Consider the following 25,436-nt stretch of genomic DNA (forward strand, 5'->3'; position numbering starts at 1 on the left):
ATTACAGCAGCATTTAGCGGGATCCAGGAGTCGGAGGGGCCGCGGCTCAGCAGCTTTGCATGAAGCAAAGAGGATCTATAGAACAAACATTGGATGTTTACGTGAATCGGAGGGTAACAACCTACATGGAGACCATCACTCTGCTGCTGTTGATTACACCACGACGCAAAGGTTTTTCACATATCAACATACTGAGTAAAGAATAAAGCCAATCAAGTCAATAGTTAATGGCCCAGTTGAGCTATACACAAATATGAGGGACTTGTCAGTTATTATGAAGGTGAATACGCATTTAAAAAATTTAGTTGAGTGAACAGAGCTCAGCTTTTCACTCTGGAGGTTTTACACAAAGTTCAGTGAACTCCTCATTTGGTCCTACGGCATGTCTACATTGTTTAATCATCTGTGATTGATACAGAATCCCCCAGAAAACTTTCCAAACTGTGATTTTCTTCAATTAAAAATAATGGAATTGTCCTTCAGTACCTATTTCAATATGAAACCAGTAATAACGTCTCTCCCACAGATGACCAAATAAAGAGGTTTCTATTTTCTGCATTGAGGTCAAAGGTTGAGGAAAGAATGAACTTTGACCCACAGTTCAACACTATTATGGGGCGCACGACGCAGTCCTCAGTGGTTTTCCATCAAACCAAAGTATTTTTTTATTGCAGTAAAAACTTTCAAATATATAAACTCGGTGGAATTTATTCTATGGATGTGATCAAATAGTTTCTGATTTAACTCCATGTAATCACGGCACCTCCAGCACTCACAACTTACTTTAGCATCAGCTAACACTTTCAATCTTATATTAAATGTGTTTCTGTTTATCAAAGCTACTGAGACACTGAATTTCAATCACTGTGTCAGTAAGTTTGTATTAATCTATTTACAATTTCTTACAAAAAAAAAAAGTAGGTGTGTAGAAAGTTTAACAGTACAAGGCAGGGTCTGGTCTGATTTCAATGCTTGAGACTTTTGATTCGACTATAAACAAATTAAAGTGATATATCTCACATTCAAAAAGACAGTGAACTGCGCTGATGAAAGGTGCAGCTGCAGACCAACCTGCAGACAACATCAGCAGCACCGCCTGTCATTACTCCGCTGACACTACAAATATAAACATTATAGAGGAGCAGACTAATTACTGATCTGAACCTGATGGTTTCTCCTGAGATCCTACAGACGTAGCTCTACATGGGACGGAAGCAGGGAGGGATTTGTTTTGTTTCTGTGTCTGCGGGAGCTGGTTTGAGGAGCTGTCAAACAGAGACGGAGACACAACGCTCAGAAAACACCTGACAGCTGGACAGGGAGTGAGACAGAGACAGACACTAAGGACAGAGACAGAGACTAAGGATAGAGACAGAGACAGAGACTTAGGACAAAGACTTAGGACAGAGACAGAGAGTAAGGACAGAGACAGAGACAGAGACTCTGGAGAGAGACAGAGACAGCAACTAAGGACAGAGACTAAGGACAGAGACAGAGACTAAGGACAGAGACAGAGACTAAGAACAGAGACAGAGACTAAGGACAGAGACAGAGACTAAGAACAGAGACAGAGACTAAGGACAGAGACAGAGACTAAGAACAGAGACAGAGACTAAGGACAGAGACAGAGACTAAGGACAGAGACAGAGACTAAGAACAGAGACAGAGACTAAGGACAGAGACAGAGACTAAGAACAGAGACAGAGACTAAGGACAGAGACAGAGACTAAGAACAGAGACAGAGACTAAGGACACTAAGGACAGAGATAGAGACTAAGAACAGAGACAGAGACTGAGGATAGAGACAGAGACAGAGCTCAGTAGGAGAGAGAAAACAAGAGCTGTACAGGTGTGAGTGGAGGACATAACTACAGGGTTGTACAGTGTGTGAGCATATACACACACACACACACACACACACACACACTGTAAAATTCAGCCGTCATGACCGATGTTCTGCACTGATCTAAAATGAGAAAAGAATGACTTGTAGAGTGACTGAGACATTAACTGAGTTTCTTAATTGTGTGCTTGTTGTTTTTTTTTGTTTTTTTTGGACATAATCAAAGTCAATAAAGTCTTCTTACGTCTTTATCAACACCAAAGTGAAACACAGCATCCAGAAAACTCCACATTTCAGTTTTTTTTTTGCTGTCGCCCTCGTTCCACCGCTGCAACCGACAAGTCCAATCTTTACATGAAGAAAGTCTTTCAGTGCAGAGTTTGCATGTTCTCCCCGGGCTTTGTGTGTGTTCAGCTGACCGGTGGAGGCCGGTGGGATTCAGCCAGTAGGTTTATTGTCGAAACCCGATCAAACAGTTGTTGGGATATTTGGGAGCGCGGAGGTGAAGCGCTCCGCCGACACGGCCGTCTTAAAAAAGACCCCCCGCCGGAATTTTTATAGGTCTTCTAACTCGTGACTGCGGGGAGGACATGACACCTGAGCTCATTCACACGTGTGAAGCTAAATGTGTGATTACGCCTCACAGGCGCTGGGTTTCACCCCCACCTGAACCTGTTGTCATCTGATCTGCAGCTTTGCCGTGGAAATGGGACTTTCTATCAGTGTGGATGAGAGACGGTGGGTGATGGGGGAGGGAGAGGGAGAGAGAGAGAGAGAGAGAGAGAGAGAGAGAGAGAGAGAGAGAGAGAGAGAGAGAGAGAGAGAGAGAGAGAGAGAGAGAGAGATAGAGAGCTGACAGCTGATTCAGTGCAATTCAATCGGGGCCGGTGGCATCGGAGATCGGCGGACCCTGTGAGGTGCCACTATAAATAGGAATCCCCGGAGCCCTCCCTCCACCGCGACCTCCCATTTCTTTCACCTAATCTCACCTCAACACGGAAAACAAAACTTACACAAACCTAAAACTCCGACCCCAAAGGGAGGAAGATTTATGCAGATGGACCGTCGCATGATGTTGCTGCATTAAAAATTCTCCATGAAAATGCATAAAACAGGCCAAAGAAGTTATTCCCTGCAGTCTGTTTATTTAAAATTATTATAGTTCTACATTTCTGGGCTAATTATGCCATTATCAATTTGGTTATACCTAAAAGGGGACTTTTAAAAGGCTCTTTTAATGGAAGTGCTCAGGGAAAAATTCACATATGCACAGGAGGAACATGCAAATTCCACACAGAAAGACCACAAACTGAGCTGAGATGATCCTCTCTCACTGTGTTAGGCTTGTTAAGTTAATTGCTGCAATTATTTCTGTTATTGTTTAATCATCATTATTAACTGTGATTAATTCGGATTACATTTGGGTGAACAGGGACGTTCCACCGTCCACCAGACGTGCACACATGTCCACAGAGTTGTCTTACACGCCGTCTATTTGTAGGCTCCGCAAACTGCTAACATCATATCTTCCTGTTTAGGCTCAAGACACACGTGTCTGAAGCCGTTAGTCCGGGTCACATGTGAGGAATCCAAAGAAGGCGTGGACCGGCGCCTTGAAAATGAGAATTCCCATCATGTGTTTGAGGGACAATGTCTGAAAGTCTTCTACGTCGTACTATAGGAGCCACGGGAAGAAACGGAGGTCACTAAAGTGTGTAGAGAGAAACCCTGTGAGCATACATACATCAGTGGGTGAGACTGCTGCAGCTCCTGGCACCACCCACGTGTGAACGTGTGAATGGATGTCAACTGCTCTCTGAAGCCGCTGCTGTGAATAAGAAGCTGCTCTATCAACGTTTATGAAATATATACTTGTCTAAGTGACCCCCCCCCCCGGTGTGCTGCTTCATGTTTTCTAGGAATCGGGACGCGTGAAACTGCTGCAAACCCGCTGTGAAACAACGTCAGTGACGGTGAAAGGAGCAGCGGCAGTTTGTAACTTAGAGGAGGTCGACAGTGTAGTTCACAACATCTCTGCTTTTATGGTGCGATTTACATTTCCCATTCATTATCAGAGTGAGAGCTGGTTGGAGGTTGGAGGTGCCGGTGGCCGAAAAGGTGGAAAAGCAAGCTTGTGATAGAATGTTTGCAGGTTTGAATCCCACAGCCGGCAGGTTAAACCGTGCATTTGTTTTATATGTGACAAATAAAGCCTTCCTCTTCTTCTTCTAGATGCACGATGCACACAATGCAGTTGTACCAACAAACTGTTCCCTGCCTTTTCCTGCATCCTCACAATTACAGAGGAACATTTTACATAACTTTCGACGGCATATTCTCTCAAATACGCTTTAAAAATATAAACCACAACGAGGATCCAGGAAGGAGCATGTGAGTCAAAAACCCCCTCAGCCAACCCTGAAGTATTTAACAGATTTTTTTTTGTGCGCATTATGCACATGGGCCTCAAATTAAAATCATTATGAATGAGTCACACAGTGTTCCAGGTTTACATAACTGTCCTTGGTGTCTGTTAACCCGGGGCAGCTGCAGGGGTCCAGGGCTGTTTGGCTTGACTGTGGGAGGGGTGGCGGGTGGTATTTGTGTGTGTGAGTGTGTGCGTGTGCATGTGTGTGTTGGGGGGGATAGAGTGACGTTCTAAACTGGGATACTGGATCTGTGCCACTGTGGCAAAGGAGCCACAGAACTAACTGGTCTGAATGGGCAGAAGACACTCACACACACAGCAGATATCGTGAGTCGGTCAGCCTGACCTTTGAGTTTTATTGATGGAAGTACATGTCAAAGGATGTCGGCCAAAGCTGCATTTATTAATTAAAACTGAGGGCGAGCACCTCCCTGCATGTTATTAACGTTGGCTATTTCATTACTTGCCTTATGTGAGTTTTGACTCAATGTGAAAAGAAAAATTAAAAAAAAAACAAGTTGTAAATGATGTAATATTACAGAAATCATTGGCTAGTTTGGACTGTTTGCTCTCTAATAAAAGGTTAATCATGTCTAGATGCATACATTATCAGACCCACCCTGATTTCCTGCCACTGGCTGTGAACTGAATGCCGGTGAAACCGTCAGGTGTTTATTCACATGACGTCCAAATGGGCGAGCGAAACGCAGCGACATGGAGAGAGAGACTAATTTGGAAAGTGGTGCCTGTGGATGGTCAGGACACGGCTGTGAAACCAGAGCCTGTCGTCCTATCAGGTCCCGTCTACCAAACAATCTGAGACTCCTGCAGTCATGGAGACCAGAGCCCTCGGCACTGTTTGAGTCGTAGACCAACCCTGGAACAAGGGCTGCAACCGCTAATGCATTTATAACAAGCTGCATCCTCAATGCATGTTCAGTCACATTTCACATTTCTGCAATAAAATAATGAAACAATCGTTTGACTATAGATAAGCTCACCTGTGTTTAAGAAACTGAAGTGGTTGTTTGGATTATAAAGATGAATGTCATCCGTATAGTGCAAGAACACCACACGGAACAAGTTGAGTTGTCAGCGTGAAAATGATATTTCAGAGTGTCAGAATTATTATTTCCGTGAAGACGTTGTTTCTAATTTGATCAAGCCCATGGCTGCAGGAGTATTTCTCAGTTGATGAAGGGGCAAAAGGCAGATTGAACAGATCCATCGCCGCACTAATTCAGGAGACATACAATCACTTCTCACCTCTCATCTCGCGGCCAGTTGAGAGTCGCCAATTAACCTGACAGGCATGTCCTTGGATCGTAGGAAGAAACCAGAGTACCTGGAGAAAAACCTCGCTACATGGCAGCTTCACAGTTCAACCTGTAAGTCCTTTCTAGACCTACAGATAAGATGTCTCAAGTGAGACTTCGGGGGGGGGGGGGGGATCGGACACTGGGGCCATCACTTGAGGGCAATTCGGTCCGAGCTCGCCGTGTCCTCGGCATCAGATCTGCCAAGGTTATATATGCCAAAGTCTCCACTTCTGTTCCTGTCCTTCTCCAGGTCAGGAGGTCATCGTGTGCGGAGGCCAGAAGCAAGTTTTTGCTTTTTGCAGATGATATTGCAAACTTACATGGCCTCATGAGAGTCTCTAACGTGCACCGGAGCCGTGCTGATCAGCACCTGGAAGTCTGAGTCCACCGTTAGTGATCCATTGTGAGCCCTCTTCCAGAGGGGAAAAGCGAGCACAGGGTCTGTTCAGGCCTGTTAATAACAGAGAGTAGAAGTGGTGATGATTCTCTAAAGCTCACAGTAAAGCTCTATTCACACATCGGTTCCCTTCCCCACCCTCACTCATGGTCCCAAGTCCTCAGTCACGACTGAAAGAGTGAGACTGAGGTCAAACAGAAGCACTGGGAGTGTGGACTCACTCTGAAGTGTTCAACCGCCCAGGATGTCTGACAGAAGCACTCTTCTAATCCTCCACTACTTCATGTCAACATTTCACACAACTTTCACGTTTTGTATTCTGAGACTGCCACAGACTTTTGTCTTGGAAGAAGCATGAAGACATGAGGAGGGAACCAAAGAAAGTTACTTGCTCAATAAACGTTCACTGTGACTCTACGGACTTCAGAATATCCCTACAAACTCAGTCTGTAGTCTGTGGCTCCATGAAGCCAACATTTTATGTAAATAATTTTACCTATATATATTTTTAGTTCCTTTACACACCAGAATATTAGGGCTAGGGTTAGGAAATATTAAGATGTTAAAAAGAAGGATAGAAGTGCTAAAACCAGGTCCAAAACTCCAGAAAAGGCTGAAAATGTAATAGAAATTTGATATTATTATTATTACTATTACTATTATTATTATTATTATTATTATTATTATTATTATTATACTTTCTTCTACTGTACAAACTGCAGCGTTTTTGACAGCCTAAACCTTCACGAAATGTCTCAAATCATAAATTACGTTTTATTATCCCACATGGAAAAAAACCTATATAAACATATATGTTTTAATATAGGTTCTGATATAGGTTTTGAATATATGTGACATATATAAAATTGTCCATTTTCCTATATTTTATGTACATATAGGTACATATATGTACCTATAAGTACATATATGCACCTATATGCGCATATGTACCTATATGTGCATATATACATATATGTGTACCTATGTATGCATATATGTACATATATGCGCATATACACGTATATACGTACATAAAATATATATATAAAATATATATATATTATATATATATAAATATATATATAGATATATTCAAAACCTATATCAGAACCTATATTAAAACATATGTTTATTTAGGTTCTTTCCATGCGGGGAAATAAAGAAGTAGTACAGGAGACCTATATGGCCTGTATATTCACATATATGCACCTCAATTTTGCCTATATGTGGCATATATATGCATAGATGCAGCATATATATTGTCATATATGTGCATATATGCAGCATATATGTGCATATATGCTGCATATAGGTTTCATATACAATATGTGCATATATCCTCATATAGGTTCTTTCCATGTGGGATCTTTCAGACTTTTACAAACATTTTCACTTTTCTACCATATTCTTCTCAGGTAAGGGGATGGGGTAAGATTATTTTTGTAACTCTTCAGCCAATACCTCTTTAAAATATATTTCAAAACAATCAACTTTTTAAACTTAAAAAAAAAAATCTTTAAACTTCGTATCTGAAACTTTTTACATGATGTAAACTTTTCAACACTGCTTGCAGGTTGGATTCTAAATTGTGATTGGAAGTGAATGCAAAGTTTAGTCCGTTCTTGCAACCAATACATGAAACTTATTAAACTCCGTCAGCCTCATTTCAAAGGTTTTGTGGCTTCACTTAAATTTGATTTGGCGAAAAGTGAACAAAACGGCTCTTTTGGCCTTAAACTTTGCAGCCTCGTGGTTTAAATAAAGACTCAGCTTGACTGGCCTCTGTGTGTGTGGAGTCTGCATGTTGTCCCTCAGTCTCACTCATGTGCTTAATTGAAACCTGCTTCTTGTGTAAAACTGTCGTCACAATGCCTCTCAGCTCCACCCTCAACTTCTCTTCTGATGAGATGGTTTTATAATCTGTCTACGTTACTGCATGTCTCTCACATTACAAATGGGGGGAGGGGGGGGGGGTACAGCAGTGACTCTAGCACTTGTACAGGAAAGAGGTGGACTCAAGGTTTCACAATCAGACTAGATGTCACGCTGAACACCACCTCTGAGAGAAATCTCCAGCCGCGTGCATTCTGACAGAGTTTGCTCATTCAAAGGAGGCATTTATGTTCTCTCCCTGCCGACACGCAGTCATTTTGAGTTCGACAGTTTGTCGCGATGTGTCAAAACATGACTTCTCAAACAGGAGAGCAGGAGCCCACATGAGGACGTCCCTAGTCAGCGAAACCACCACGGCTCATTGAGATTCCATACCTGAGCCTGAAATATGCGACGACATAATCCCAGAAAACAATTTAAGTACTAAAAGTGAAAATAGATAGAAAGTTTGGTCACTTTGCAATGCATATTGGCAGAGTACACTTATAGAACACTGAGGGTACATTCAGTCCAGGACGTTACCAAAGGCATCAGAGTAACTCCTATCTTATTATTATTGACTTAATGTTGGTAACATTAAATCCATCATGCTTTTTATACAAGAATATAAGGGTCAATACTCTATTGAATACTAAATAAATTCCTTATTTGCATTTAATTGTGTCTATTTTCCACAAATTCACACATACATCAATGATTTTGAATTGTGCATGAATTTCGCAAAATTATGAAAAGAAATGGGCACACCAAAACAGCTCGGAGCTTATCATTTTGAGTTTGTGCTGCCAATAAATAAAATAAAAATGTGCAATTATATGAAAGTATATCAGATAGTATGCCAGTATGTGATTCAATAACAGAGAAGTCACAGGCAGGACATACTTTAAATGCACTTTTAACATGTCCAGTCAACAGACATCGAACGTGTAATTGTGTCTTTTTGCAGGACATTGTGATTTCGACACTTTCGACCTTGCTCTACATTAGCCCCTATTCTGATCAAGGAGAAAACAACGGTCGATTCTTGCATGTGAGTCTAATTTTACCACAGAGCCATTAGAACTTTGCATGCATTCATTCACGAATGTGTGAGGATGCGTGTTGCTTTTTGACGGCGTTCCCTGCTGCAGCTGCGGGCGGGCGGCAGAAGGTGAAAGGTTGGAGTGTTTGAACTGCAGCTGTTGCCTCGTCTCCCTTCTCGAGCGCAGTGTACTGTTGGTTCTTGCCTTTTAGAAACTGAAGAGAGCGCAGAAGAGCCCACCTGACCAATCAGAGGAGGGGAGCCCTCGACCGGGCGGCCAATGGCGAGAGACGTCTGGGTATAAAAGCTTAAGTCCATCACCTGGAAGAGCTGGGCAACCCCTACACTTGGTGGACAGGATCTGATCCCGGGATCTGTTACCTCTTTCTTTTCTCCTAAGCAGGTAATAGAGACGAGCAACGTGTCGCTTTAGGTAGACCTTTTGGAAATCCTCAGGGAAATGTTGTTATATGGACGGGAAAAAAAAAACCTCTAACAGACCAAAACCAATTTACACTCATGAAGGCAACCAAAAGATTTCTTATCTGGGATTCCTGACGGTCTGCATGTTTTACTTTTTTTTTTTTTTCCTTCTGACGTGGAGAACATATACTCTGCTGTTGGTGCACACTGTCGCATGAAATCTTCCTTGAAAGACTTTCCGTTGGACGTTTGGCAGCGGCGGCCTGCTGAAGCATGCAGCGGTGTAGGGTCACTCAAACATTTGCTACCGTCGATCAGCCAGTGCTGACGCCAGCAGGCCGGGCCAAGGTGTGTCTCGGAATAGTTCAGGAGGGCTCGATTTAGGAATGGAACTCGTGGAGCCGTCTGTGAAGCATGCACATTTTGACCTTTAAGTGTTGCGGGCGCCATCAATCTGCTGCACGTCCATGAAATGACTTTTAACCTCTGACTGATAGAGACGGGCCGAGGCTGACTCAGACAGAAAGAGTGATATTCGGTGCATTCAAAGCCTAATCTAACTGATTCCGGCAGCGACTGTTTTTGTAATTTCTGTGGAAATAATTGATCGTTCAGCTCAGATCTTTGAGTTTGTGTTGGTGAAATTTGACTACAAAACTGTGTTCTTTTTTCTTTTTTTTCATCGAAACCATTCTTGTGGTACGCTCTTAATTTAGATAAATTCAAGAAAACAAGAGTGATTGTATGTGCATTTTTGAGAATCTGTATTTTAATGCAGTTGTGGAATCAAAACATCTAAAAAAAACTCTGATTGTTTCTGATGCAACTGGTTGCCTGTTGCATCATGCAGTAACTCCGAGTGAAGCATGAAGCTGGACAGAGGGGGACAGGACAGGACAGGACAGGACAGGACAGGACAGGACAGGACAGACAGTCATAAAATGTGCTGGAATGTTTCTCTGAAGCAGCTGCAGCAGGTGGGCTGGGGGTGGGGCAGAAAGAGGGGGTTGGGGGTGGTGGGGGTGGTGGTGGTGGGGGGGGGGGGGTCATGCTATTAATACCAGGGGAGACAGGTGGATGGAGGGAGGTGGACAGCTCAGCTGACAGAGAGAGGGAGGGGAAGAAGTGATTCAGACAGAATGAAACGGTTTCTCCTTTATTCTAGAAGGTTGATCGACCAGGCGCTCGAAAAACTTGGAGAAGCGCCAGATAGGAAATGTGGTATTTGCTGCAGGGTTACATTTAGTTTCGGTTTGATTTCTTACCCTAGTGCAGCAAACAGACCTCACACTGTTTAGCCAAGAAAACGATTCATTCTGATTTTTCAGACTTAATAATATATACATTTTGGTTTTTTTAAATGCTCTTGTCTTGTTCTCAGTTGGAGTAAGAACCGCAGCCATGGCAAAGAACTGTCACAACGACTACAAAATGAAGTTCAGCATGGACGAAGAGTTCCCTGATCTGTCCCTGCACAACAACCACATGGCCAAGGTGCCGAGCTCTGCTCTTGCATTCACACACAGCCTCACTGACTCAGATTGAAAGATGGACGATCACTGACTTGCGCTGTGTGCAGGTGCTGACCAAGGACATCTACAACAAGCTGAGAGGAAAGTCCACCCCCAGTGGCTTCACCGTGGATGACATCATCCAGACTGGTGTCGACAACCCCGGTAAGAAGGAGACAGTCGTCGGCGTACAAACACACGCACAGTTTGAGGAAGCATGAAACGAGTAAAAGAAGGTGATCCGGAAGGCCAAGTCTTCACCTTCAACTTAGAAGAGCCCAGTTTCACAAAGTTGAGTTTCAGGGTAGAAAACAGCCACGTTGACGGTGAAAGGTGCAAAGACTTGTGTGTTCAAACTACTGAATGAAATCAAAAGAAATGTAATTGACAAAAGTGATTCATTCTTTCTTATGCTCATATAATCATCAGCATGTTGATAGTTTCTCTCAGGTGTTTTGTTGATTATTATTGTTTTGTTGATTATTGTTGTTGTTGATTATTGTTGTTGTTAAGAAGTGCTAACCTGCAGATTATAGAGCATCTTCCTTCTGTTCCCTGATGTAACTTCAACTGAAACCAGTGAGAGGAAAAGTCGAAAGTTTTCATGACAATAATACTCAAAAGACATGGGACTTTCTTAGAAATCATTAGGTTTTAAGATTCAATAGATCCTCGTTCAATTCAGGAACATACGACCGTGACATTCAGTCTGGCACAAATACTGCATACCGAACAAAAATAAATCATACTCCACCCGCTCACCTTTTCAACCCCTCAACCTCTCATCTCTCAGGTCACCCCTTCATCATGACCGTCGGCTGTGTTGCTGGTGACGAGGAGTCCTACGAGGTCTTCAAGGAGCTGCTGGATCCCATCATCTCCGACCGTCACAGTGGATACAAGCCCACCGACAAGCACAAGACCGACCTGAACTTCGAGAACCTGAAGGTGAAGAGACAAACAACACACTTTTTCTTTGTGCCTAATTGAGAAAGATCTTAATGCGAGTATCAAAAACCAACACAAAAGCGTATACATAATAGCTACTTTAGTTATATTCATATCAGAACAAGTGTGGTTTATGGCTTCATAGATATGAAACCATAAAAATCTTGAAACGTCTTCCTAATATTTTGACGTTTCAAGGTAAAGGGGTGAGGTTTATTATTATTACAGCCTCAATGCTGAACATGTAGGTAGCTTTGAGACATTTAGAAATGTCATAAATACCATAGAAGGTATTGCAACACGGATTTCGCCCAGTAAAACCTGAAGTCCAGTTCAGATTAAACTAAATGATGTTTATACTGCGAAGCATGGGAGAGATTTCCTTGCTGTTTCTGCATCAGCCCACTCACAAGGGGCTGTTGTCTCTTCTCTTGTTCTACATCAGGGTGGTGATGACCTGGACCCCAACTACGTGCTGTCCAGCCGTGTCCGTACTGGCCGCAGCATCAAGGGATTCACCCTGCCCCCCCACAACAGCCGTGGAGAGCGCAGAGCCATTGAGAAGCTCTCAATCGAGGGTGAGCGCCGATGGGCAAAGAGACGGACGCTCGTCTGTGTGGCTTCAGCTGGTTGAGAGTCTGACTCCTTTTCATTGTGCCTTCTCAGCCCTGGCCGGTCTGGATGGCGACTTGAAGGGAAAGTACTACCCCCTGAATGGCATGACCGACGCCGAGCAGGAGCAGCTGATCGCCGATCACTTCCTGTTTGACAAGCCCGTCTCTCCCCTGCTGACCTGCGCCGGCATGGCCCGTGACTGGCCCGACGCCAGGGGCATCTGGTGAGAGGAGCAGACAGACAAACCTCCGATCACTGACTTTGAAGGTGTCAGAGGCCTTGGTCCTGAATTTCAGTCTAAAAGTCCCTCTAGTGAGCTCCACTGAGAACAGGCGTTTATGTGTATGTACCTTTAACTGCTAATGAGCTGTGTTTTCCCACATGACATTGGACTTTTAAAGGAGAGATCAGTGTAATCAATAATGAAAGGCCAGGTTTGAGTGTTTTAAAACAACCCAAACCGTCACCACGAGTCTCTGCTCATTTACGTGTTTAAACATCTGTTAAAGTGTGTGGTGACGCCACAGCTGCACCAGTCTGCACCTTTAAGCATTCATTGTTCTGCTTCTGCAGGCACAACGACAACAAGACCTTCCTGGTCTGGGTGAACGAGGAGGATCACCTGCGTGTCATCTCCATGCAGAAGGGAGGAAACATGAAGGAGGTCTTCAAACGCTTCTGCACTGGCCTGCAGAAGGTAACGCAGGAATATTTATTAGAAAGTAAAATGTCATAAAACTGACCTAAAACATTATTTGACATCATAATACACAAAGCATTACTCACTTACAAACCTTAGAGTGTATATTTGAAAACAACAGTCAATGCTGTCATTTGAAGTTTTTTTTTTTTTTGGTGATTTGTTCAAACATGTTTGGGTTTTTTTTTTCTTCATATTTTTAAGGTAAATGATCAGTCAGGAAATACAATACTTTACAGAATTACCGATTTTTCAATATTCAGCTGTTGTTCTTGTATTTTAGTTTAGAAGAAAACACAAACAGATGCACAAGTTAAATGGATTAAACCAAGAATCTCAGTAGATAGAACCCCGAGGGTCTGTAAAAGCCTCCAGAACACAGTAACCGTTGCGTTAACACGGGACGAAACAGATCCAAGGTGTATTAGGATCACCGACGACCACTGACTGGACTCCTCTCCACTCTGGCTAGATTGAGGAGATCTTCAAGAAGCACAACCACGGCTTCATGTGGAACGAGCATCTGGGTTACGTCCTGACCTGCCCCTCCAACCTGGGAACCGGCCTGCGTGGCGGCGTGCATGTCAAGCTGCCCAAGCTCAGCACACACGCCAAGTTCGAGGAGATCCTGACCAGGCTGCGTCTGCAGAAGCGTGGCACAGGTACTGAGGACGGGGCTCAAGCTGGAACCCGAGGGAAAGAAAACTCTGGGATATGTTTGTTTACATTTTAAAGGTCCCATATGATACACTTTTCCAACAATTTCACATTTGGAGGTCCAACAATGGTGGATTCAAAGTGTGTTTCCCTAAATCCGGCCTTGCTCCTGAATTTCAGTCTAAACGTGACTACTGAGAACAAACTGTGTCAGTGTTCGTTTAGACTCATCTCAGAGAAGCGCCTTCCGGTGTTTCACATCAAGTGGTTTTCCTGTTAGCATCCCTTGTTGCTGCTAATAAGAGATGATAAAAATCCGTAGCCGTCCTGACGAACGCCGTTTAACAGCATTTCCAATTAAGCTTCTCGGTGTCGTACCATTCGTGAGTCTTATTTTAATATATGCCGTTACCAGCAGCAACGCTGGATGCTAAAGGAAGTGGGTCACTCTTTAGCATGGAAACCACTTCATCTGAAACACTGGTACAATGTGCTGATGTTTATTGGATTCATCACTGTGATTCATTGAAACGCTGTCGTGAACCAGAATCAGACCCAGAAGGAGAGACTGCTGAAGATGGCGACTTACAAATACTATGTGCCTGAATATGTTACTTAGTTTGGTCGTATTTGTTTATACAGTTACTAAAGCTGCTAACACTAGCTTGCTGCTAACTGTGACGGTAACTTACGTCTTTTCATATCACACAGAATTTATTCATTCAGTTATTGGTTATCTTTGTAGGGTTATATCTACCTGTGAGAGTCAAAGAGAGTATCGCTACCAGAGGGAGTGATTATTTCCCTGCATGACATCATGAAGGGAAACTCTCTGAATCGACTGTTTGAGCACACGTTCACTGAAAAGTGGCACAAGCGAGGGAGGCAACACATTTTCTTCACCTCTGGAGTCTCATACAGGCTATAGGGACAGAGATTATTGTTAGAACAGCAGCAGAGACTGAACCTTTCATCATATGGGACCTTTAACTTCGTGGACCGTGGCGGTGAAGCGTGCACACTGAACCGTGACGTGCACTCCTGACCTCTTGCATGTGCACCCCACGCAGGCGGTGTGGACACGGCCTCCGTGGGCGGCGTGTTCGACATCTCCAACGCCGACCGTCTGGGCTCCTCCGAGGTGTACCAGGTCCAGCTGGTGGTTGATGGAGTCAAGCTGATGGTGGAGATGGAGAAGAAGCTGGAGAAGGGAGAGTCCATCGACGGCATGATCCCCGCTCAGAAGTAAAGTGGACAGACAACCTGCTGACGAGTGACTGTATTTGTTTATTTTTTATTTTATAAAAAAAAAAAAAAAATGAACAGGTATTCATCCGTCCATCTTCTCTCCGGCTCGTCCTGTTCGGGGCCAGAAGGATAGACGGAAAGATGGATGGATGAACAGGTAGCCTGGATGTAAAGGTATTTTACTGGTTTCGGCCAACTGGCGACTTTCCGCTCACTTCTTTCCGTCAAAAGACACTCCACTGTTCTTTCTTTCTTACTTCTGTTGACCTGTCATCTGCCTTCCAACTCTCCGGAACCCCACCCCAACTCTTCTCGGTAACATCCTGGGATCAACCCATACGTAGTCTGGTCGTGGCTGCGTATGCGCACCAAAATTAAGAAAAGAATTTTGGTTGTAAAATATATCTGGACTATTAAACAGTGCCCCATATTACAATCAAAGGCTTGTGTTCATGATTTCTTTACGCGAGTTGACAACATGGTAGCCTCCACATTTCTTACAACCCAAAAGCCACAAGGTGAAGACGTTTACAGTATCGGAGTTCATACGCGTTAAACACACGTGCTACATTTTATATTAGCAGCATAAAGTTGTTGGACAGTCGGCATTAGGTTCAACTTTTAACAGACTGAAATCTTTGATTTGGAAGCATTTTTATGCAACAAACGAGGAAAAATGGATGAATTTGCTAAATTTTTAACACATTCTTTGACAATAAATGAAATATATAGATTATCATTTATCTGTACATCTTTATTCCAACCTTTTTTGTGAGTTTGAGGTAAAAATTAAGTGAAAACTGTGCAGTAGGTTGAAGATGTGACATGAAATCCAGGCTGGTGATTATAAAGCGTACCGACAATCCTCCATCTTCTTTACCAACACGTTGTAAAATTAGAGCAAAATCACTCTGAATCACACATTTTTGCACAAATATGAAACGAGCATCAAAATTCAAATAATGTCCTGGAATCTAAAGGACGACGGTCGTTTCTGCCTTCCGCACCTTTCAAGGCAAACGGATGTGAATTCACAGCGGGCGGCAGAAATAAGTGGACCTGAAATATGAAAGAGGTTGAAAGTCTTTATTTCTGTGTCACACATTATTTTCTAGGAGACATGCAGGATTGCAGGTCGATCATCTCGGTAATTTCAGCCCATAAGTTAAGTGTTTTATTGATCACAGCGACGGCTTCAAACACACTATACAACAGAAGTGTAGCCTTAAAGCGCGGCCTACCGGCTGCTTCTAGAGGTCGACCTCGGGAGGAGGGGACGCCCGGGTCGCACGGAATCCATGAAAAGAAAAGGCAAAAACTAGCCCTAAATCACAGCTTCATATTATCAGACAGTGGTGGACAACGTGCTGCAGCTGAAACCTCCAACGACACGGAAACCCCCCCCCCCCCCCCCCCCAGAGATCACTGCTGTCACTTTTACCTATTTTAGTAGATGCTTTAACAATATATCAGCTCGGCTTTGCAGAGTTAAAGAAAAGCAACAATTTCCATTCGGAGGCTTTGCTGCAGCACTTACCGGACTCTATTTGTGAAATTTTTTTTTTTATTTTTTTTTGCTACTTTTCTTTTGCAACAAGCAGCAAAGTTTTTAACTGAGGAAAGATTAAGGTGATTTCCCATCAACAACCACTGTCTCATGTCAAAGTGTTGCAATTCCAGGAGTCTGGTTGGTTAACAGTCATAAACCTCTCACAGCAGTACTTTGAATCCGATTGGTCAACAGTCATGCACCTCGAAGCAGTGCTGCAGCCTGATTGGACGACAGATGGGAGGGGCGGGGCTACATCTACAGTGTGCAAATTAAAAGTGTAGCAGAGGTTAAAGCACATTAAACAAATGTAATGGGGGGTATATACTGACATCGCAAGACTGGAGTTCAGCTGAAATTTGGTATTTCAACAGATCAAAACTTAAATTGTACCTAATATGACACGTGTGGCGTCACAAACGGCGCATCTACCTGCGAACATGAAGTCTCCTCTGCTGGTTTTTACCACAAAAAGTCATTTTCCCCAAGTGATTACTGGGGTTACTCAGGGGTTCTCAGAGTGTGTCCGAGTTCATTTGTGGTTCAACACATTTTCCCGGTGGTTTTGACATTAATACTTTCTAATTATTCATGGTAGGTATTCAAATAGATTCTGCAAATAAGTGTTATAGTTTGGCACTAAAGCTTATTTTTTTAGTCATAAAAGTTCATGGTTTAACACAAATTATAGTTTTATGCACCACATATTCATTCTTTTAAATATTTTTTTTCTGGAAAAAAAAGACAGCAAATGTCCTAATATGGGGAAAAAATTGTGCAACTTTTATTAAAAGAAAGCATACTTTCAGTGCCAAATCATGACCGACGAAGATATTAAACTTTCAAATCAATTAATTAGAGGCTAAATCGGGTCCAAATATAGTCAAAATTCCTCTTTTTTACTCCAAGAACGTGTGAAACAATTTGAAGGGCTGCATGTCGACAGCTTTACTCGGGAAAGGCGTTTCTCTCTGAACGCCAGATTCACCCCACACTCTGAGCACCACTGATGTAACTGGAGCAAAAAAAAGGTTTTCTAATTTATCTGAGAGGGCAAACCATGTCTCCAAGAAAACGTGAAAACAAAAAAAAAGTGAGAAAAACTATTTAAAAAAAACAACCAAAAAAACCTCCAGTATGATGACAAACTGGCTGCAAAGCAAAGAAAAAGTGCTCAATTTCATATCAAAAACTAAAAACAAAAACACGAAAAAACAAACAAAAGAGCCCCGTTAGTAAGAAATCAGCACATATTCAAGTTTGTGTCTCGGTGTTGTCGCTCCCTCAACAGGTCAGAGCTCCAGTGATGGCGCCGGCTGAGAATGGAGGAGAAATGAGCAAATGATTCTCACGCAAATGCCTGAAGATCACGTTTAAAAGAAAGTAGTGCCTCCGCACAGAAACGCGTCCCACCGTTTAAACTCGTATTTTAAAGTCTTCACTGAAAAATGTGACAAAAAGTCCCACAAAAAACCGGTAAAATATTTTTGGATTTTCTTTCAGACACACATCGTGCAAAAAATTTCCATGTTCTTAAAAATAATAATAATAATAAAAAAAAGAATGTATTCCTTGTTGCTCCTTTAGCGAAGTTCAACCAAATAGACTTGATAATTAATATTGAATCTTTAATCACTTTTTCAACCTTCAGTATAGCTTCTATGATTAACACTATTTTCCCTGTTGAAAAAAAAAATCTCGTCAATTTCTTGTTGTGTTTAAAGCTACAAGAGCAGGATCTTGGATTAACTGGCAAACTTGATGCAGCAGACATGAATAAAACATTTCTGATTATATTCAATAGTTTTTTTTGGTTTGATTGCCCCTCCTTTTTTTAAATTCAACACATTGAGTGTTATTTTCAGTCCATCATTCTACTGAACAATGTGCATCTCAGAAAATTTGAATATCATTTAAAAGTTCATTATTTTTTCAATCAACTGATAAACTTGAAACTTAAGGTTTTTTTTTTTATATATTTGGTGTGATAGTTACATCCATTGCTTAAAAAAAAGGAATAACTTAATTACCCATTAAAAGAAATAATCTCATACTTTGAGACAAAATATGTTTGATTTCAATGAGGAATCAGTTAAAATTATTATTAATGAAACAAAATGGCTTGAAATGTTGAAGTGTGTGTAAAAACTAAAATATTTGAGCCATTTCAGTAAAATCACGAGGTTTCTTGTTGATTTTATTCTAATATTTTGAGATGCAGGTGTAAGTTCATGTCACTGGAATCCTTCAAAATAAAGTGATGTTTTTGGAGCAATGGGCAAAAAACTGTTCAGTCAAATATTCATGAAATAAATCAGTCCCATTGCCTCCAGAGACAAACGAAACTGGAGGATAAGCTCGAGTTTTTAATGTTTATTCCAAATATTCCACATGTGAATGTAATGTATTTAATAATTGGCTTTTCCAGTTTGTTTACTTATTTCTTAAAATCAAATAGTGAATGTTTTATATCAAACGGCGGTAAATTTCTCTCAAGCCAAACCAGATTTGGTCAAATAAACACTTTCAAAATCAAACATACATCAGGTCAAAGACACGATATGTGCCAAAGACTTTCGTTTCAATTTTAGTGGATTAAAATGTGCATTTGTTGAATGACGAGGCGGCGTCATGATGACTGATTCTCATTTCTTTGTTTTTTCTACAAATATAAAGTAAACCCGCTGAATGTGGTTGTTCAATGTTGCACAAGCTGAAGCCTCCTGATTTGTGAGGAGAGTCATGATCCCTGCCGGGAGAAAAATAAAACATTTACCGACTGCAAGAGGACCTTCCATTTAAAAAACTAGAATAATAACAACAACAACAACAAAATTCAGCTAATCAGGAGGGGAGAGAGATTCTGCTAGTCTATTTTCTTTCCAACCGAAATCTGACTAAAACCTGCGGGTTTTCTTCCGTCACGTCACACGTCTGCATTTCTGCATGTCTCCCTCGAGGTCGGAGGTCAAACCGGCCTCACTTTTAAGTACGTGGCGTCTGCCGTCAAGTGTCCGCACGTTTCCACAAGGGTCAAAAGAAGCAAATTTCATAGTAAATAAAAGAAAAAGAAAAAAAAGAGAGAGAGAGAGAAAACCTTTCTTTAAATAGCAGCTCTTCAAAAAGGAATGACGACAAATATGATACAACAGGAACGACGGCGGCGGCGGCGGCGGCATTGTCACCGTCAACAAATGTGAAGTCGTGAAAAACTAAATGTCTGAGTGTGTGTGTGTGTGTGTGTGTGTGTGTGTGTGTGTGTGTGTGTGTGTGTGTGTGTGAGAGAGTGTGAGAGATGGAAGGTGGAGACGTGCGCAAAGCAGAGGTCAGAGGTCAGCGACAGCTCCAAGGTCAAAGGTCATCGTAAGCTGTGCACCCGTTTGTCTGGCTGCGAATGGCGGCACGAGGAGGAGAGGGTCTCTGTCGGAGGTGAGGAGGAGGAGGAGGGGGAGGGGGAGGGGTGAAGAGAGGCCGGCGGCTCCCTCGCCCCACCCCTCCCGCCCACCCGCCGCTCTGCCCCGCCCCCCCGCTCGCCCTCAGAGCTCCAGCTCTTTGGACACTTTGGTGGCGATGTCTCTGAAGGCCAGCGGCGCCCCCCACAGGCGCTTGAACCGGACGCCGCTGCTCTGGCCCAGCCCGCTGGGCAGCTGGCAGACCTCGGCCTCGAAGGCCACGCGGGCGCCGGCTGCGCCGTGCGTGCAGGACAGGAGGAAAGGCCCCGCCAGGTGCACCTGGCAGCCGCAGCCCTGCGCCGCCTCGCGCAGCGCCAGCACCACCTCGGCCGGGTCGCGGGGGCTGCGCACCCTCACATCCCAGCCGCATCGGGGGGTCCGGGGCTCGGCCGCTTTCTGATGCCCAGATAGATGGCGACTGCAGGTGGAGGGGGAGGTGGAGGGGTGATGATGCAACATGGTGAAGACGCACGGGAGGGTTTGAGGATTTGAAAAGCAGCAGAGGAGAAGACGGGGAGAGTAAAGGAGGAAAGTAATGAGTGAACACATGAGTGTGAATGTATGGGATGAGAGGAGGAGAGAAAAAGACAATTAGTATCACATATTATTGCATTTTACAACCAAACACTAATCTTTTTTTTTTTTTTGGGGGTGTTTTATCGCTGAGTTGTCAGAAGGACAATAAAGTCATCCATCCATCCATCCATCCATCCATCCATCCATCCATCCATCCATCCATCCATCCAGTTATTATGAGACGTGAACTTTCCTGGGATCTGAGACTCACACGCTGCTCCATGTCGCCCCCTGCTGCTTGATTATTTTCCACTCCTCTCATAATGATTAAAGCTTCTTCACGTCAAATAAATGTCATTTAAAATCTGAGAAAGTTTTATTTATTTGTCTGGAGCAGAGCTCTCTCGCTGCTCCGTGAAGCTTTCGCTAAATTAATTCATGAAAAAACGTGTGTGGATGATCATATTTCAATTAAATTTAGAAATCAGACTTCTATCAGCAAATAGAAACAAATGTGTGTTAGCCATTGCTCAGAAAGCGTAGGAATATCAGTGAGTTTGAAAGGCTTTATGTGCTCTTAATTCAATTCCATAGTTAAAAGCACATATATGCTACAAAAACAAATCCTCAATACAACACCTTCTAACACAAACGTCTACACATTGACCTGCTGAGGAAGAACGGTGAATTAAAACGAAAAGAAAAACACTGGAACGTCTCTCCCGTCTCTGCGTGGCCACACATGACATCTACGTTTGGGGATCAGCTAGCACAGACAGCACAGTGTGTTTGCTAGCGCTAGCCGGCTGTTACCTGCTGAGTTTAACCAGCGACTGAGCCGGAGCAGCCGAGGCTGAGAGGGACGACACCACACTTTCAGTAACACAGTGGAAGAACGACCAGAGATCAGCAAACAGAATCCATCGATCCCGGCGTCCCCCAGGGTTCTATCGTAGGGCCACTCTTACTGTCCACTGATGCCCTTTTCAATCCTTTTTATTTGTGCCACATAAGGTATTATTTGCCGATGACACACTCGTGTTTTGTCCCACAAATATTTCTTGGCTGTCGATTCTGTCCCAACATACAAGTTTACAGTTTTGTTTCAAAATATTTTAAATGGTTTGATTTCTACATTTCCTCACGTCACATTATTTTCTCGACATTTTCATTGTCAATGTTTATATTTCCAATTTGTTCTACAAATGTTCCCATTTAGTTTCACATGATCTATTTAGTTCTATTATTATGGGGTATTTATTCATTTAGATTTTGTGTTTTTGTTTTCATTTGTTTTAACTAATATTTGTGATTATTATTAATAATATATTATTATTATGTCTATTGTTTAAGTTGTGACAGAACAAAATAGAAAATACAAAAAAAAATCCCATGATTATTTGATGTTTTCTACAGCGAAATGTATTAAATTTATTTGTTTAAATTTGTCTTCATTGCCATTTTTTTATTATCTTACTTTTTTATTTCATTATTTTCAATAATTTTGTGCTTACTGTACATTCTGTTGTATTCTTCATCCTGCTACTACCAAGTCTATTGTTTTTCAGTCATTACCTTTGTCAATGAAAGTTGGATGAGAAACAAAGGTTTGTAAGTATGTATGTATTTTACAAACTTTTTGTAAAAACTAATCACCCGAATTACATGAAACTTGCTTCAAGGACCAATTCATTAAATTTTGGGACTTAAGGGCAAAAAGTTTTCAAATAAATCCCCCAAAACTGCAACAAAATATCTCATTCACCTCATTTTACCTCATCGCTACATTTCTTTTGAAAGTTTCCAGTAATAACAGCACCAGTACATCTCCCAGACAGCTTCTCTGTAACCTGGCAGCTGAGCCGTTTCCATGGCGACGAGTCACGTTTCACACTGTGCTATCAAGTTAGCATTGATCCGAGCAAATGGCTAACTCGGTGGCGTTGGTGAAGGTTTGCCCTCTACTGAGTGCCCAATCTAGTTTTATGACATTTCTATACAATTCGTATTTTCAGATTGACTTCGCAGGAATGTTTAAAAAAAATTTTTTTTATACATTTTTATTTCTTTTTTAAACTAAATCTTTTTGATACTTTTTTAAGTTTTCTGTTGAAACTATTAATCAATATATCAATGAATACAGTTTCAGGAAGGCTTCTTTCAAATGACCCCAGATGTTCTTAAAGGGCTCAATATGAAAACAACTGAATTAATTAAACTAACCTACTGTCACTCACATTGTTGTTGTTTTTTTAAGACATGACGAGAGTCTCTCAGATTAACTGGAGAAACAAACAAACATTCTGGAGAAGAAATTAAGATGTTTTTCTCACCTTGTGACCGGAGATCTGCTGATTCTCTCAGGTTCGTCTGTGACCCTCAAGAAGAAGACAAACGTATTTGTTAGGAATCAATCGGCCTGTTTTCCCTCCTCCCTCGCCTACTACTCCCCCCCCCCACACACACACACCTAATATCAACCAATCACAACACAGGACGAGTGTCTGGACCAGTGATGTTGTGGCGACACACTACGGATGGATGTGACACACCGAGATGTGGAGGTCAGGAGGCCCACCCACCCACACACACACACACACACACACACACACACACACACACACACACACACACACACACACACACACACACACACACACACACACACACACACACACACACACACACACACACACACACACACACACACACCCCCACACACCCCCACACACCCCCCCACACACACACACACACACACACACACACACACACACACACACACACACACACACACCTGTCAGTTTCAAAGAGGGATCTGTAGATCTGAAGGAGAAATGATATTTCAACCTCTAACAAACAGGGGTGGGGTCCAGAATACTGGGGGGGGGGGGGGGGGCTGTATGAGTGGAAATAAAAACCTTTGCGTCATTCAGTTCTTGGATGAGTTATAAAGATCAAAAGATCAAACTTATGACTTCAACTGTAAAACTACTCTTCTCAAACCTCCTTTATAACACCAGTTCATTTGTATCCACGAGTTTTGAATATCTATGTTCAAAAACACATTTCTCACAGGAATAAAAGTATAGGCAATTTAAAAATTATTTTAAAGAAATTAAAATTAAAAGAATATGGATTTAAAGTGGATTACATGCTGTGAATTGTTCTTCTATTTGCAAAGTTACGTTTTGGAACAGAATACTCCTGAAAATAAACATAATCAAAATACTTTACAACAGCAATGCAAGTATTTGTAAATTATTACATTTACACCTGGTTAACAAATGCATTTTGGAGGATGATTGTTCATTTTGAAAATATTAAAGGTATAGTAGAGGATTTTCTTCTTCTGGGTGGATCATCAAAATAACTGGTCCTCCCAATTGTCAATCATTCTGGTGATATATGACGTAAGCCCGTCGTACGTGCTCGTCCCTGCGTGCAGCTCACTCTACACGGTTCTCATCATGCCGGTGGCCGACCCCACGCATTATTCTCCGACATTTTTACACAGTTTCACCCCCTCTGGTGCAAATCTTCTTGTAAAGTGAGCTTATGTGAGCGATGCCGACTTGTGACTTGTAAACAGAGCGTGCACGAGGAGAACTGGGCTCGTGCACGTCTCTCGCACGCGTTTTAGTAGGCGTTCCGTCTCGGGAGCAGGTACAGCGTTGCGCATGCGCATTTTTTTCAAACGGTGGAGAGGGCGGTTCTTTCCTAAAATTCCTGAAAATCCTCCTGTATACCTTTAAGATATAAAGAGTAGCACTGCAAACAGCTGCAATGCTACAAAGATCATATTAACAAATACTGTATAAATAGCACATGAAATACAGGTACGCTTCTACTTTACTTTGATTATCTCTTTAAAATAAAGAATATTAAATACTACCACAAACTATTTGGTTGTATTACTTTCATATCGTGAGTCTAGTGAGTAAATAATGTGGTCTTTTTTTCAGGGCATCAAGATATTAAATTGTTGGAGTTTGGACGTTTTTAATTGCAAAATAACTACTTCAGGTATTTTTTTCAATTATTATTATTATTATTTGAAACCAATTTTATTGTACATTGATTAGCCTAAAACAGTATCTTTAAATCTCAATCGTGAAATATATGAAATCAACCATTTTAATATTAACATTAAAATGGTCACGCTGGAAAGTATTTCAATATGTTTAAAGAGGTTAGAGTCACTTTGATGTCTCAAATATCTTTTCATCTCAATCCAGAAGGGACGTCCCTCTTAATGAAGTGTATCTCTTCAGCCACTAGGGGGTGCTGCTGCATTTCCCTTTCAACGTTCTTCAATTTTCCAAACTGCAGCAGTTCAATATAATTTTATAGAAGATGTGTTATAGTATTCGAGATATGTCGCTAAAAAGCTAAAAATCCTCTTCAAAACCTTTTTTTTTTTTTTTTATGTTTAAATCAAGATCTGCTGCAGTGAACAAGTGACTGAACACCTGAACTGTGTGTTGTACTTGAACGCACCACGTCCCTTTATAATACAGCACCAGTCCGGCTAATCCTCTCAGATAATCAGCAGGAAACACCTCGGGGGTTCAGGAATAAGCGTCCGGCAGATGGAGGCCATTCCTCCCAGATTAAAAACTGTAAACCTGACTGCTGCCACTATTACTTTTTTTAATACATCCAGCCCGGGAGTGGCGCTTATCGTCATCATAATGAGACGTTATTACACGTCACATCTGCGTCTAAAAAGCACGTTATTAAGAGAGTTAGTGCAGAGACAACTTTGTTACTTGAAAAAGTCTAAAGTGTCTTTTTTGCTCTGTACTACTTCAGTGACGGCTGCAGACCGAACAGACGCGTGTTCTGTGTGTTAGTGGCAGGAGGAGGAGGAGGAGGAGGAGGACGGGAAGCAGCAGTGTAACAGACCAATCTGCCTC

At 42.2% G+C, this 25,436-nt stretch overlaps 2 protein-coding genes across 3 annotated transcripts in view; one reads left to right on the forward strand and one right to left on the reverse strand.

Moving 5' to 3' along the window:
• Positions 1–9,148: 9,148 nt before the first annotated feature.
• Positions 9,149–15,444, forward strand: ckmb (creatine kinase, muscle b). The gene is made up of 9 exons (XM_080511393.1): positions 9,149–9,304; positions 10,706–10,818; positions 10,904–11,000; positions 11,629–11,783; positions 12,229–12,361; positions 12,450–12,621; positions 12,972–13,095; positions 13,571–13,760; positions 14,826–15,444. The coding sequence occupies exons 2-9, from the start codon at positions 10,726–10,728 to the stop codon at positions 15,002–15,004; spliced, it is 1,143 nt and encodes a 380-aa protein (XP_080367519.1). The 5' UTR covers positions 9,149–9,304; positions 10,706–10,725; the 3' UTR covers positions 15,005–15,444.
• A 4,644-nt stretch (positions 15,445–20,088) lies between these two features.
• Positions 20,089–25,436, reverse strand: part of mark4b (MAP/microtubule affinity-regulating kinase 4b) — a gene marked incomplete at its 3' end in the record, with an annotated part of 73,934 nt that continues 68,586 nt past the window's right edge. Inside the window, exons 16-17 of one of the 2 annotated variants that reach the window (XM_080503464.1) lie at positions 22,854–22,898; positions 20,089–20,422 (exon numbers count right to left, since the gene is read on the reverse strand). In XM_080503464.1, the coding sequence (XP_080359590.1) occupies positions 20,089–20,422; positions 22,854–22,898 (379 nt within the window). The remainder of the gene's footprint in view (positions 20,423–22,853; positions 22,899–25,436) is intronic. The other variant, XM_080503465.1, reaches the window with a different exon arrangement.

The sequence above is a fragment of the Blennius ocellaris genome (assembly GCF_963422515.1).
Source record: "Blennius ocellaris genome assembly, chromosome: 2".
Classification (NCBI taxonomy): Eukaryota; Metazoa; Chordata; class Actinopteri; order Blenniiformes; family Blenniidae; genus Blennius; species Blennius ocellaris.